Source organism: Saimiri boliviensis, chromosome 1 (genome assembly GCF_048565385.1).
Source record: "Saimiri boliviensis isolate mSaiBol1 chromosome 1, mSaiBol1.pri, whole genome shotgun sequence".
NCBI lineage: Eukaryota > Metazoa > Chordata > Mammalia > Primates > Cebidae > Saimiri > Saimiri boliviensis.
The window spans coordinates 251,341,951-251,355,266 of record NC_133449.1 but is presented as its reverse complement, the minus strand read 5'-3'; the positions used below and the strand labels follow the sequence as shown (position 1 = coordinate 251,355,266).

The window sequence follows — 13,316 nt, the reverse complement described above, 5'->3', positions numbered from 1 at the left end:
CTTCTCTGGGATAAAGTGAAGCAAGAGGGAGACGACAGGCAGTGGACTGGAGCACTGACTTACATGTCATCTTTAAAACCGAGGTCACTCTAGCTTGTCTGTACAGTGTAGTGCTTAACATAGGGTCTGACACACAGTCAAAAAAAAAAAAAAATCAAATAAGGCTGGGTGTGGTGGCTCACACCTGTAATCCCAGTGCTTTGGGAGGCCAAGATGGGCAGATCACGAGGTCAGGGGATGGGGACCATCCTGGACAACATGGTGAAACCCCGTCTTTACGAAAAATACAAAGCTGGGCGTGGTGGTGGGCGCCTGTAATGCCAGCTACTTGGGAGGCGGAGGCAGGAGAATCGCTTGAACTTGGGAGGCAGAGGTTTCAGTAAGCAGAGATGGTACCACTGCACTCCAGCCTGGGCGACAGTGTGAGACTCCGTATCAAAAAACAAAAAACAAATGTGTGTGTGTACATATACAGTATTATGTGCAAGTCACTGTTTTAAGTACCTTACACCTATCAATTCGTTTAATCTTAACAACTACTATCAGTCCTATGAGTTAGGTATTTTCTCCCATTTTTTAGATGAGGAAGCAAAGACTCAGAGACTTTAAGTAACAGAAAGTAAGTGGCAGAGCCAGAATTTAAAGCCAGCCCGGAATGGCTTTAGAATCCTTCTCAGGCCAGCCTCAGTGGCTCACATTTTGTTTCTTTTTTGAGGTGGAATCTTACTCTCTCGCTCAGGCTGGAGTGCAGTGGCACAATCTCAGGTCACTGCAACCTCTGCCTCCTAGGTTCAAGCAATTCTCCTGCCTCAGCCTCCCGAGTAGCTGGGATAACAGGCACGCACCACCACGTTTGGCTAATTTTTGTATTTTAAGTTGAGACAGAGTATCACTGTTTTGACCAGGATGGTCTTGATCTCTTGACCTTGTGACCCACCCGCTTAGGCCTCCCAAAGTGTTGAGATTACAGGCGTGAACCACAGCACCCGGCCCAGATAACTTCTTAATGGGAGCTGATTCACATGGGGGACATGCATTTTTCCCCTTCTCTACTTCCTTCCTCCTGCTCCACCAGGCCCTTGAGGAAAGAAGCCATAGGATAGGGAGCACATAGATGGAAAGAGCATATGTTGCTTGTGATCATGGAGCTACCAAATGTCTGGGAACTGCCTACTTCAGACTTCTTTCATGTGATAACAATAAACTTTTTTTTTTTTTTTTTTTTTTTTTTTTTTTTGAGACAGGGCCTTATTTTGTGGCCCAGTCTAGGGTGCACTGGTGTGCTCTTGGCTCACTGCAACCTCTGCCTCTCAGGTTCAAGTGATCCTCCCACCTCAGACCCCCCAAGTAGCTGGGACCACAGGCATCCACCACTACTCCCGGCTAATATTTTTTTGTGTTTTTTGTAGAGATGAAGCTTTGCCATGTTTCTCAGGCTGGTCTTTAACTCCTGAGCTCAGGCGATCCACCTCTCAAAGTGCTGCCATTGCAAGCGTGAGCCACCGCACCTGGCTGTGATAGCAATACACTTCCATGTTGTTCAAGCCCCTGTGACTTTGGGTTTCTTTTACAGGAAGCTGATATAAAAGAGACAGTCCAAGGCTGTCTTTGGAATGGAAAAAGAGCAAGACTTTCAGATTTTCACATGATTTTCAAAACAGAAGGTATTAGTTTGGCCGGGACAGGCCTAACTCTGGAAAACAGGATGGGCTGGGGCCCTGAAGTGTCAAAAGGTGGCACACCACCGTGTTCCCTTCCTGATCCTTCTGCAGAAAAATACAAACACTACCCATGCCACCAGCCAAGAGCTCCAGTGTTTTGTAGTGGAAGCAAAATATTCAAAGGAGTCTTTCTCAGACATCAGGAAACAGCCTTAATGTGCTTATCCATGTTTATCCTGTGCCTAAGTATGTATAAAAATATGTGCAAGGGAGCCATATTCTACCTCAGAGGCTTCAAGCACTGGGTACATGTTGAAGGGTGAAAAGAGTCAGCTTCACATTGCATATTAAACACCAAGGAATGTTCTCATTCTAAAAAATATATGGCTCTTTTCTACTTTTTTAAAAACACATTGCTCTCTTGGTCTTTCATTGTTCTACTCTTAGAGAAAAATGAGTTCAATAAATAAATTTTTTCTTCTCTTAATCCTACTGTAGGAAAAACAACAACTGAAAGATGTTTATTTTATTTTATTATTTTTGAGATGGGGTCTTGCTCTGTTGCCCAGACTGGGCATGATCTTGGCTCATTGCAACCTCCACCTCCCAGGTTCAAATGATTTTCCTGCCTCAGCCTTCCAAATAGCTGGGATTACAGGCGACTGCCACAATGCCCAGCTAGTTTTTGTATTTTTAGTAGAGATGGGGGTTCCGCCATGTTGGCCAGGCTAGTCTCGAACTCCTGACCTCGTGATCTGCCCATCTTGGCTTCCCAAAGTGCTGGGATTACAGGTGTGAGCCACTGTGCCTGACCTGAAAGATGTTTATAAGGCCTAACACTTCATGGAGAGACGGTAGAGTGGTGTGGACTGAACTGAATTGGGGACAGTGGTGTCCAAGTGGACAGTGGTTACTCAGATCAAGCTAATTACTGCCATGTGGGAATTTGGGTTTAGTGTTGCCAGATTTTCTAGTTTTTCGAGAAAAGCTAGAATTCTAGATTTTTATATAAATTTTCATAATTTAAAAATTTTCACAATTTATTCACTTAAAAACAAACCAAGATACTGTGGCACCGAACAGGTTTTGGAAGCTGTTTTGCAGACTCTGCTTTTGAACAATGGTTCAAAAAATCACCTGTGGATCTTTCCTTATTTTTTTTCCTGTAGAGATAGTGATCTCACTACACTGACCCCCCTGCCTCAACCCTTCAAAGTTCTGAGATTACAAGTGTGAGTCACTGTACCTGGCCTACGGACCATTTAAAAAAAGAACAATAAATTTTTTAGTTTGATAAATGTATTTATAAGGTGGGGAGTAGATACACATTTTTTTTTTTTTTGTATAAAAATATAAATTCTTAGGCTTGGCATGGTGGTTCATGCCTGTAATCTCAGCGCTTTGGGAGACTGAGAATGGAGGGTTGCTTGAGGCCAGGAGTTTACCACTAGCCTGGGAAATATAGTAAAACTCTATCTCTACCACAAAAAAAAAAAAAAAAAAAAAAAGAGAGAGCCAGGTGTGGTGGAGTGCACCTGTAGTCCTCGCTACTCGGGAGGCTGAGGCCGGGGGATCACTTGAACCTGGGAGACTGAGGCTGTAGTGAGCCATGATTGTGCCACTGCACTCTAGCCTGGGTGACAGAGTGTGACCCTGCTTCAAATAAATAAATAAATTCTTTAGTGTGATACATTTATTTAAAAGGTGGAATATGTACATATTTCATATCTAAAAATGGAGACATATATGTGTGTAAAATAGCTGTGGAATAATAAACGTAAGATGCAGATTTTTTTTTTTTTTTTTTTACATTTAGCTTTAGATGAGGGGCACTGGATAGCTGGGGAAGAGGCAAGAGGGAGAACCTGCTGGTTTGTGTTGAGACCTAACCCATAAATGTGCAAAGCCTTCTATATGTGTCCACACAAAGCATGGCCATTTTCCCTGTTCCCTCACCAAGATTTTGGTTCAGTAGGTCTGGGGTGGAGATTGAATGCCTGATTTATTTATTTATTTATTTATTTGAGACGGAGTTTCGCTCTTCTTACCCAGGCTGGAGTGCAATGGCGCGATCTCGGCTCACCGCAACCTTTGCCTCCGAGGTTCAGGCAATTCCCCTGCCTCAGGCTCTTGAGTAGCTGGGATTACAGGCACACGCCACCATGCCCAGGTAATTTTTTGTACTTTTAGTAGAGACGGGGTTTCACCATGTTGACCAGGATGGTCTCGATCTCTTGACCTCGTGATCTACCCGCCTCGGCCTCCCAAAGTGTTGGGATTACAGGCGTGAGCCACCGCGCCCAGCCTGAATGCCTGATTTAAAAACAATCACACAAACAAACTCCTCATAGGTGATTTTGCCACACACCCCTAGTTAAGAATCCTTGCTAGTGGAAACAGTAATATTCTTGCTCCAATCTGGAACACACCACACATGTTTGCTGGGACGATGAGAAGGCACATATTTTTACTTGACAATTACTTGAAGAGGGGAGAAGCAGAATGTTCTCACAGCCCAGAAATCTCAAATGCAGTGCAGTTTGGAAGAAAAGGTGGCTCTAATCACTCAGTTTATTCCTACCCTGCCCTCTAGGCTATTGTCACTCTAGTTCCTAGCCTGGTCCTGTATGGGACAATTCCTGTGTAGAGCCTGCTGAGAATGAAGATGAAATCAAGGACATTACCTGATGACGGATTATGTAGATGATGAAGATGGGCTGGAACGGAGGCCTCCTGGTGACCAGGCCGGACACTGAGCAATCTGTCCAGCAGCTTATCAGAAGAAGACACAGTCCAAACTTTGTAGGAAAATACCTGATTAGAATAATTCCTCCAGGGGTTATCTAGTAACATCTGGCAGCCGGTTCTGTTATTTAATAAATCCTGCTCACTTCGACTTTTCTGAGATCGCTGGGCCGTATGATGAGGAACAGAGCTCAGCCCTGCATGGGAAGTGGCCCCATGGGAGGCTGTTAGGAAGTTATTGCCCAGGGTGATGGGCGGGAGACTCTGTGTTCTGATTGGTGGAAGCCCCTTGCGGGCCAGGGGTTTCTTTTCTGGTAAGAGATATTTTGAATTTTCTGAGGTTTTCTTCTTAAATTCAACCATAGCCGCCTGATCACCAGGCTGTTCTTGGCAGTTGGTACCCACGATGCTATCAAAGGTGGTGATGATGTCATTGACTTCCGAGGTGTCCTGTCTGTATTGGTCCCTGCTGGGATCCCTCTGACGGGCTCTCTGCTCTTCTTTCTTGTTTTTGCAGAATATTTGGTTGAGCACGTTGAACCGTCCCTCCTTTTTCTGGGGCCGACTGCTCTGGGAAGGAGGGGGTCGAGTAGGCTCTGTTCTATGCGAATGTGAAAGAGCAGGGATGCTGTGTGAGGACAGGAAGTAGAGACATCACTCTACTACCAAAATGCCGACCCCCTATTCCATATGCTCCATGGGGTTTTCCGAGATCCCTCCTAGATACCCTCAAAGCCTTCCCAAGTTAAAGGTGGTGTGAAGAGCTCACAGCACCCCTGGCAATCCTGTCCAGAAGATGCTGTTTACTATGGTCAGTCTTTGCTCAAGGAGGAGATTTCTTAGATTTTTCTTGCTCCTTCAAGGGATATCCTTTTAAAATTTACACCCAGATCATCTGTTTTCAACAAGGGGTTAACTAAACTAAAAATTAGCTGAAAGTGTTGTTCTCACATCTCAAGGACAGTCAGTAGGAGCACAAGCTTTAAGTCAGAGATGAAACCTAAGAATTGGAGTTCAGGCTTCAATGAGCAGAAAGATGGAGAAGACTGCTGAGGTGGGAAGAGTGTGGTTTTAGGCTTTCTCTGAAGGAGATCCTAGAAAACCTGGACCTGGCCTGTGACGGTGGCTCGTGCCTGTAATCCCAGTACTTTGGGAGGCCAAGGCAGGCAGATCACGAGGTCAGGAGTTCGAAACCAGTCTGGTTAATATGGTGAAAACCCATCTTTACTGAAAATGCAAAAATTAGCCAGGCATGGTGGTGCACACTTGTAGTCCCAGCTACTTGGGAGGCTAAGGCAGAAGAATTGCTTGAACCCGGGAGGCAGAGGTTGCAATGAGTCAAGATCACATCACTGTACTCCAGTCTGGGCGATAGAGCAAGACTCCTGCTGACATTATCTCCCTCAGGGACCCCTTTCCCCATTTTAAACTAAAACTTTCCTTTTGAAAAGTACTTTTTATAAAAGTATGCTAGGCCAGGGGTAGTGGCTCACACCTGTAATCCCAGCACTTTGGGAGGCCGAGGCGGGCAGATCACGAGGTTAGGAGTTCGAGACCAGCCTGGCCAACATAGTGAAACCCTGTTTCTACTAAAAACACAAAAAATTAGCTGGGTATGGTGGCAGGCAGCTGTAATCCCAGCTATTCGGGAGGCTGAGCCAGGAGAATTGCTTGAACCTGGGAGGTGGAGGTTACAGTGAACCGAGATTACAGCATTGCATTCCAGCCTGGGCAACAGTGTTAGATTCTGTCTCAAAAAAAAAAAAAAAAAAAAAAAAGTATGCTAAAGGACAGGTGTGGTGGCTCACGCCTGTAATCCCAGCACTTTGGGAGGCCAAGGTGGGAGGATCACTTGAGGTCAGGAGTTTGAGACCAGTCTGGGCAACATGGCGGGATCTTGTCTCTATTAAAATAAAAAAATAAAAAAAAAAGGAAATCGAGGAAAGAAGCTTTAGTTTGGGCTCCAGTGAGAAGAGAGGAAGAGTGCATCACCATGGTAGGGCGTGGTCGCAGAAGAAAGTGAGCAATGCCCAACGTACAGGCAAATTATAGAGGAAAAAGGCCAGCAGTTGTCGAGAGGTTCCCTGAGGCACTATTCCGTTTGTGTTCCTTGGAAAATTCTGTGTGATTCTCTTCTGAGGACCCAATTGACTTAATGCTTTCTGCGGTATGAATTAATGCTGAAACCTGACCCATGTGTGTGCCCCTAAGAGTCAGATTGCAACATTAGTTTTTGGAGTGAGATACTGCAATGTGCAGTTTGAAAAACATCATCACTTATTTTGGATGCATATAGCGAATGCTTTCTCTGCAGGTCACACAGTGCATCCTTTGAATCATTATTCCCATGATGTGGTCTTATCTTTATTCTTTCACCTGCCAATGGACTTTTTGAAATATTGAATTCTAGGCTCCTCATACTACCAGACAGAGCCCCAGGGCATCTCTGACATTCAAGTTTCCCTATACAGAATACGTCCCGGCGTAAACTGATGCTCTTCCAGCATCTTATGTAAGCCATCTCCTCCTCCTGTCACAGTGCGTGCTTTAGGCCACTGGGTCTCAAAATGGGGTCCACCGAACCCTTGGAGAGGTTCCCTCGACTCTTTCAGGGTTTCATGGCATTAAGCTCTATTCATAATAACACCACAATGTTATTAGTCTTTTTCACTGTGCTGCCTCGAATCGATGGTGCAACAGAGGTGGTGGGTAAAATGGTGGCTGCCTCAGTACAAATCAGGACAATAGTGGCAACAATGTCCCTGCAGAAAAAAGTCATTTAATGTAATAATGTCCTCGTTTAGGCAGTACAAGTTATTTATTTATTTATTTATTTATTTATTTATTTATTTATTTGAGATGGAGTCTTGTTCTGTCACCCAGGCTGGAGTGCAATGGTGCAATCTCAGCTCACTGCAACCTCCGCCTCCTGGGTTCAAGCAATTCTCCTGCCTCAGCCTCCCAAGTAGCTGGGATTACAGGCACTCACCACCACACCCAGCTAAGTCTTTTTATTTTTAGTAGAGACGGGTTTTCACCATATTGGTCAGGCTGGTTTTGAACTCCTGATTGTGATCTGACCGCCTTGGCCTCCCAAAGTGCTGGGATTACAGGCGTGAGCCACTGAGCTTGGGCTAGCAGTACAAGTTATTAATTTGATTACATATTGACTTGAGTACACTTGTTTGACAAAACAAGAAGCACTGGTAAGCAATTCAGCTATATACAGAGGAGTGATGGTTGTCTTGTGGTAAAGCAGCTGTGTAATTGTTTTGAGTCGCAGGATGAACTGACACTGTTTCCACGGAACATCATTTTTGTGCCTTACAGACAAACTATGGTTATGTAGAGCTAAGTAATTGCAGAAATTTCTGCAAAATAAATTAAGTGAAATACACAGATATGGAGAGTAAAACAGTGGTTACCAGAAGTGTGGGTGAAGTGGGGGAGTGGGAAGTATAGGTCAAAGGGTAAAAAGTCGCAGTTATGTATGAAGAGTGAGTCTACAGATCTAAGTAGAGCATGGGGACTGTATATTGTATTGTCTACTGGAAATTTGCTAAGAGAGATTTTAGTTGTTCTTATCACAGATACACAAAAGTAACTATGGGAAATGAGGGATATGTTAATTGGCTTAAATAGTAATCATTTCATTGTGTATTTTATTTATTTATTTTACTTTTTTTGAGACACTGCTTCACTCTGCCACCCAGGCTGGAGTGCAGTGGCACGATCTTGGCTCATTACAACCTCTGCCTCCCAAGTTCAAGCGATTCTTGTGCCTCAACCTCCTGAGTGGCTGGGATTATAGGCGCGTGCCACCATGCCTGGCTAATTTCGGTATTTTTTTTTTTTTTTTTTTGAGACGGAGTTTCACTCTTGTTACCCAGGCTAGAGTGCAATGGCACAATCTCGGCTCACTGCAACCTCCGCCTCCTGGGTTCAGGCAATTCTCCTGCCTCAGCCTCCTGAGTAGCTGGGATTACAGGCATGCACCACCATGCCCAGCTAATTTTTTGTATTTTTAGTAGAGACGGGGTTTCACCATGTTGACCAGGATGGTCTCGATCTCTTGACCTCATGATCCACCCGCCTCGGCCTCCCAAAGTGCTGGGATTACAGGCTTGAGCCACCGCGCCTGGCCCAATTTCGGTATTTTTAGTAGAGATGGGGTTTCGTCATCTTGGCTAGACTGGTCTCGAACTCCAGGGCTCAAGAGATCCACCTGCCGTGGCTTCCCAAAGTGTGGGGATTACAGGCATGAGCTACCATTCCCGTCTCATCTCACTACGTATATTTATATCAAAATGTGTATACCTATATAGGTATATATATATAATAAAAATATATTAAAATGAATAAAGTGAATATTTTGTTTCAAGATAATTGACAGTTATTGTAGCGAATGACAAAAGTCTAGCTTTTAAGCAAAAATTGGAATTTTAGAAAACTTATATTCATTCTGTAAGCTTGAAAGCATCTCAATATATAAAGCTTTTCCAATGAGATTGGTGGTGATACTAACAAATGTGACTTTTTGATATTGTATAATGAAATGTGTCATTTGGAAGATCTTCATAATTAATTCAACTAATATTTTCCACATGACCAATGCAAGGTGTTAATAAAATCACACATGTGTATAAGATTCATTTAAAGTATAAAATATAGTAATGTATTCTAATGTGACACAGTACAAAAAATTCATTGATACGGTGAGAATCTACATTGCAGTTAACCTATAGGAAACTACTACTTGTTAAGTTTTGATATCTTATCAAAGAAAAATACATGCTAGGGCGCGATGACTCATGCCTGTAGCCCCAGCACTTCGGGAGGTCGAGGAGGGTGGATCACCTGAGGTCAGGAGTGACCAGCCTGGACAACATGGTGAAAGCCCGTCTCTACTAAAAATACAAAAATTAGCTGGGCATGGTGGCCGGCGCATGTAATCCCATCTACTCAGGAGGCTGAGCAGGAGAATCACTTGAACCCAGGAGGTGGAGGTTGCAGTGAGCCAAGATCCTGTTACTGCACTCTAGCCTGGTGAAAGAGCAAGACTCTGTCTAAAAAAAAAAAAAGAGAAAGAAAGAAAGGAAGATACACACAATTATCTGCAAAGCCTATTGAGATACACCTGCTTTTTCCAACTACATATTTATATAAGTCCAGATTGTTGTTATATACATCAATCAAAACATGATGCTGTGGCTGAGCGTGATGGCTCACACTTCTATTTCCAGCACTTTGGGAAGCTAACGTGGATTGCTTGAGGCCAGGCGTTTGAGACCAGCCTGGGTAGCATAGTGAGACCATCCCTACAAAAAATTTAAAAAACCAAAAAACAAGAAAATCCAGCTGGGCAGCTGGGCATGGTGGCACATGCCTAAAGTCCCAGCTACTCAGGAGGCTGAGGTGAGAGGATCATTTGAGCCCAAGAACAAGGTTGCAGTGAGCCATGATCATGCCATTGCATACCAGCTGGGCGACAAGCGAGACTCTGGCTCTAAAACAAAATAAAATAACTAAATAAGCAAACCCCGAAACCAAAAAACACAACACATTATATTGCAACAAAGTGAATGTAAAAAGCAGATGTGGAACCCAGCTTTATTCCTTTTTCTTTTCTTTTTTTTTTTTTTTTTTTTTTTTGAGACAGGTCTTGCTCTGTGGTCCAGGCTGGAGTGCAGTGGTGCTATCCTGGCTTACTGCAACCTGTGCCACCTGGGCTCAAGTGATTCTTCTGCTGCAGATTCCCTAGTAGCTGGGGTTACAGGCACCCACCACTATACCTGGATAGTTTTTGTGTTTTTGGTAGAGATAAGGTTTTTTACCACGCTGGCCAGGCTGGTCTAGAGCTCCTGACTTCAGGTGATCCACTCGCCTCGACTTCCCAAAGCAGTAGGATTACAGGTGTGAGCCACCATGTCTAGTCCCCAGCTGTATTCTATTAAGCTTGTAAGAAGCTGTCAAAGAGCTTTGCCAAAAACGTAAAACAATGCTGATCTTGTCATGACAATATTTTTGTTTTGGGAAATAGAAATAGTAAATAAAACACTTTAATTTTTAATTAAAAATATGGCATTTATGTTCATATGTAAATATAATGTTTATTATCAATTTAAATGAATAACAATACATATTTTATTAAAAATTTCTCAGTTTTAATTTCTCTTTTTTTTATTTTGAGGTGGTGTCTTGCTCTATCGCCCAGGTTGGAGTGCAATGGCATGATCTTGGCTCACTGCAGCCTCCGTCTCCTGAGTTTAAGTGATTCTCCTGCCTCAGCCTCCCAAGTAGCTGGGATTACAGGCACCCACAATCATGCCTGACTAATTTTTGTATTTTTAGTAGAGACAGGGTTTCACCATGTTGGTCATGCTGGTCTTGAACTCCTGACCTCAAATGATCCACCGACCTCAGCCTCCCAAAGTGCTGAGATTACAGGTGTGAGCCACCCTACCTGACCTCTCAATTTTAATTTCTAATGCCATACATATTGATGAGTCTGACTCTCATAAACAAAAATTATTTGGGGGCCCTTAACAATTTTTGAGAGTGTAAAAGAGTCCCGAGAAGAAAAGTTTGAGATTCACCAAATGAGGCAAAAGGCAGATTTAGAGGATGTGCCAAAAGGAGAAGAGGAAAGAGATAAAAGGAAAGAAGAGACTCAAGTTCAGTGAATGTTAGGCTGATGGATTAGAACTCACTACTATCATTTTGCTCCAAAAATACTTCATTCTGTGTTAGATAATGGGAAACATTAATTATACAATCATTTCATGTTTTTAATATTAGGTAACATTAATATTATAAAATTATAATAATATCATTATTGGTGTGCAGCTTGGCAATTTAAAACATTTCATTTGATTTTATAAATAGTTGAGAAGAATAAGAAAGTAAGAGGCTCCTGGTGTACTCACCTGCTCTCTTGGGAGAGGAGTTTGACACACTCGGTGTGACCGCAGTACAGGGCATAGGCTAAGGGCGTGCTCTCGTTGATGTCCCGCAGGTTGCTGTCCATTCCCAGCTCCAGCAGTGACTGGACACATTCGGCCTTCCCTGCAGCTGCAGCCCAGTGCAGAGGTGTCCTGGAGGGGCCATGTGAAAAAAGCACAAGTGTCTGAGCATGTGAATGGTTCAGGTTGCTTGGACGGCAACAGCTCCTGCTCAAAGTCAGGTTGAGGCAGGGAAAATCTTGTTGCTATTTATAGCATAGAAGTAGTACGTGCTGGCCGGGCGCGGTGGCTCAAGCCTGTAATCCCAGCACTTTGGGAGGCCGAGGCGGGTGGATCACGAGGTCAAGAGATCGAGACCATCCTGGTCAACATGGTGAAACCCCGTCTCTACTAAAAATACAAAAAAATTAGCTGGGCGTGGTGGCGCATGCCTGTAATCCCAGATACTCAGGAGGCTGAGGCAGGAGAATTGCCTGAACCCAGGAGGCGGAGGTTGCGGTGAGTCGAGATCGCGCCGTTGCACTCCAGCCTGGGTAACAAGAGTGAAACTCTGTTTCAAACAAAACAAAACAAAACAAAACAAAACAAAACAAAACAAAACAAAACAAAACAAAACAAAACAAACAAAACAGAAATAGTACGTGTTAAATGGGGCCAAGGGAGGATGGTGGACATGTATAGGGACCTCTCCTCTAGCTCTAAGTATTCCTTGCCTTCTGCACTCTCTGAACTTTCTGAGAATTTCCTAGAAGAGGAAGTAGTGGGTCAAAGGGTATGAAGAGTTTTGAGGCTCTTTATACACAGTGCCAAACTGCCTTCCAGGAAGATTGAGTCAACTTGTCCTCCTACTGGCTGTGTTTTCCTCCCTCTCTAATATTGAGTATTGTCACTAACTTTAGAGATCTTTGTCCATTTGGTAGGCAAAATGATGCTTCACTGTTGTTTTCTTTTCTATTTAATTTATAGCAAGGTTGAACTTTTGAAATATATGTTTATATGCCATTTGAGTTTCTTCATTGAAATGATTAATGCCCTTTGTCATTTTCCTATTAAAGTATAAGTGTTTTTCTTACTAATTTGTATGTGGTCTTTATATCAAAGACATTGCTTTTGTTTTTTGTTTTTTGTTTTTTTTTGAGACAGAGTCTCACTCTGTTGCCCAGGTTGGAGTGCAGTGGCATGATCTCGGCTGACTGCAACCTCTGCTTCCCAGGTTCAAGTGATCCTCCAGCCTCAGCCTCCCAAATAGCTGGGACTACAAGCACACACCACCATGCTGGGCTAATTTTTGTATTTTTAATAGAGACGAAGTTTCACCATGTTGACCGGGCTGATCTTGAACTCTTAACCTTGTGATCTGCCCGCTTCGGCCTCCCAAAATGCTGGGATTATAGGTGTGAGCCACCGTGCCCGGCTGACATTGATCTTTTATAGGTTACATGTTTATGAAAACATTTTCCGTAATTTGTTACTTGACTTTTAATTTTTTTTTTTCTGGAGCTGGAGTCTCACTTTTTCACCCAGGCTGGAGTGCAATGGTGTGGTCTTGGCTCACTGCAACCTCCGCTTCCCAGGTTCACGCAATCCTCCCGCCTCAGCTTCCCAAGTGACTGCAGGTGCATTCTACCGCTCCCAGATAATTTTTGTGTTTTTAGTATAGATGGGGCTTCACAATGTTGGCCAGATTGGTTTTGAATTCTTGACCTTGCGATCTGCCTGCCTTGGCCTCGCAAAGTGCTGAGATTATAGGAGTGCGCCACCTCGTCTGGCTGAGTTTTAATTTTTAAGTAATTTTTCTATAAAACTTAAAAAAAAAAATCACATTTAATTCCTTCTTCATTTTTTTCTCTCTTTTATGAAATTATGTTTACAAAGTCCTTTGTGGCTGGGCATAGTGGCTCTCACCTGTAATCCCAGCACTTTGGGAGGTTGAAGCAGATGGATCACC

General features: G+C 43.4%; 1 protein-coding gene across 2 annotated transcripts in view; it reads right to left on the bottom strand.

The window, feature by feature from the left end:
• The window catches only part of ANKRD55 (ankyrin repeat domain 55), a 136,933-nt gene that overhangs the window by 9,805 nt on the left and 113,812 nt on the right, over nt 1-13,316 (bottom strand). The window contains exons 8-9 of one of the 2 annotated variants that reach the window (XM_074385801.1): nt 11,333-11,500; nt 4,346-5,007 (exon numbers count right to left, since the gene is read on the bottom strand). In XM_074385801.1, coding sequence (XP_074241902.1) covers nt 4,346-5,007; nt 11,333-11,500 — 830 coding nt within the window. Of the gene's footprint in view, nt 1-4,345; nt 5,035-11,332; nt 11,501-13,316 lie in introns of both variants that reach the window. The other variant, XM_074385792.1, reaches the window with a different exon arrangement.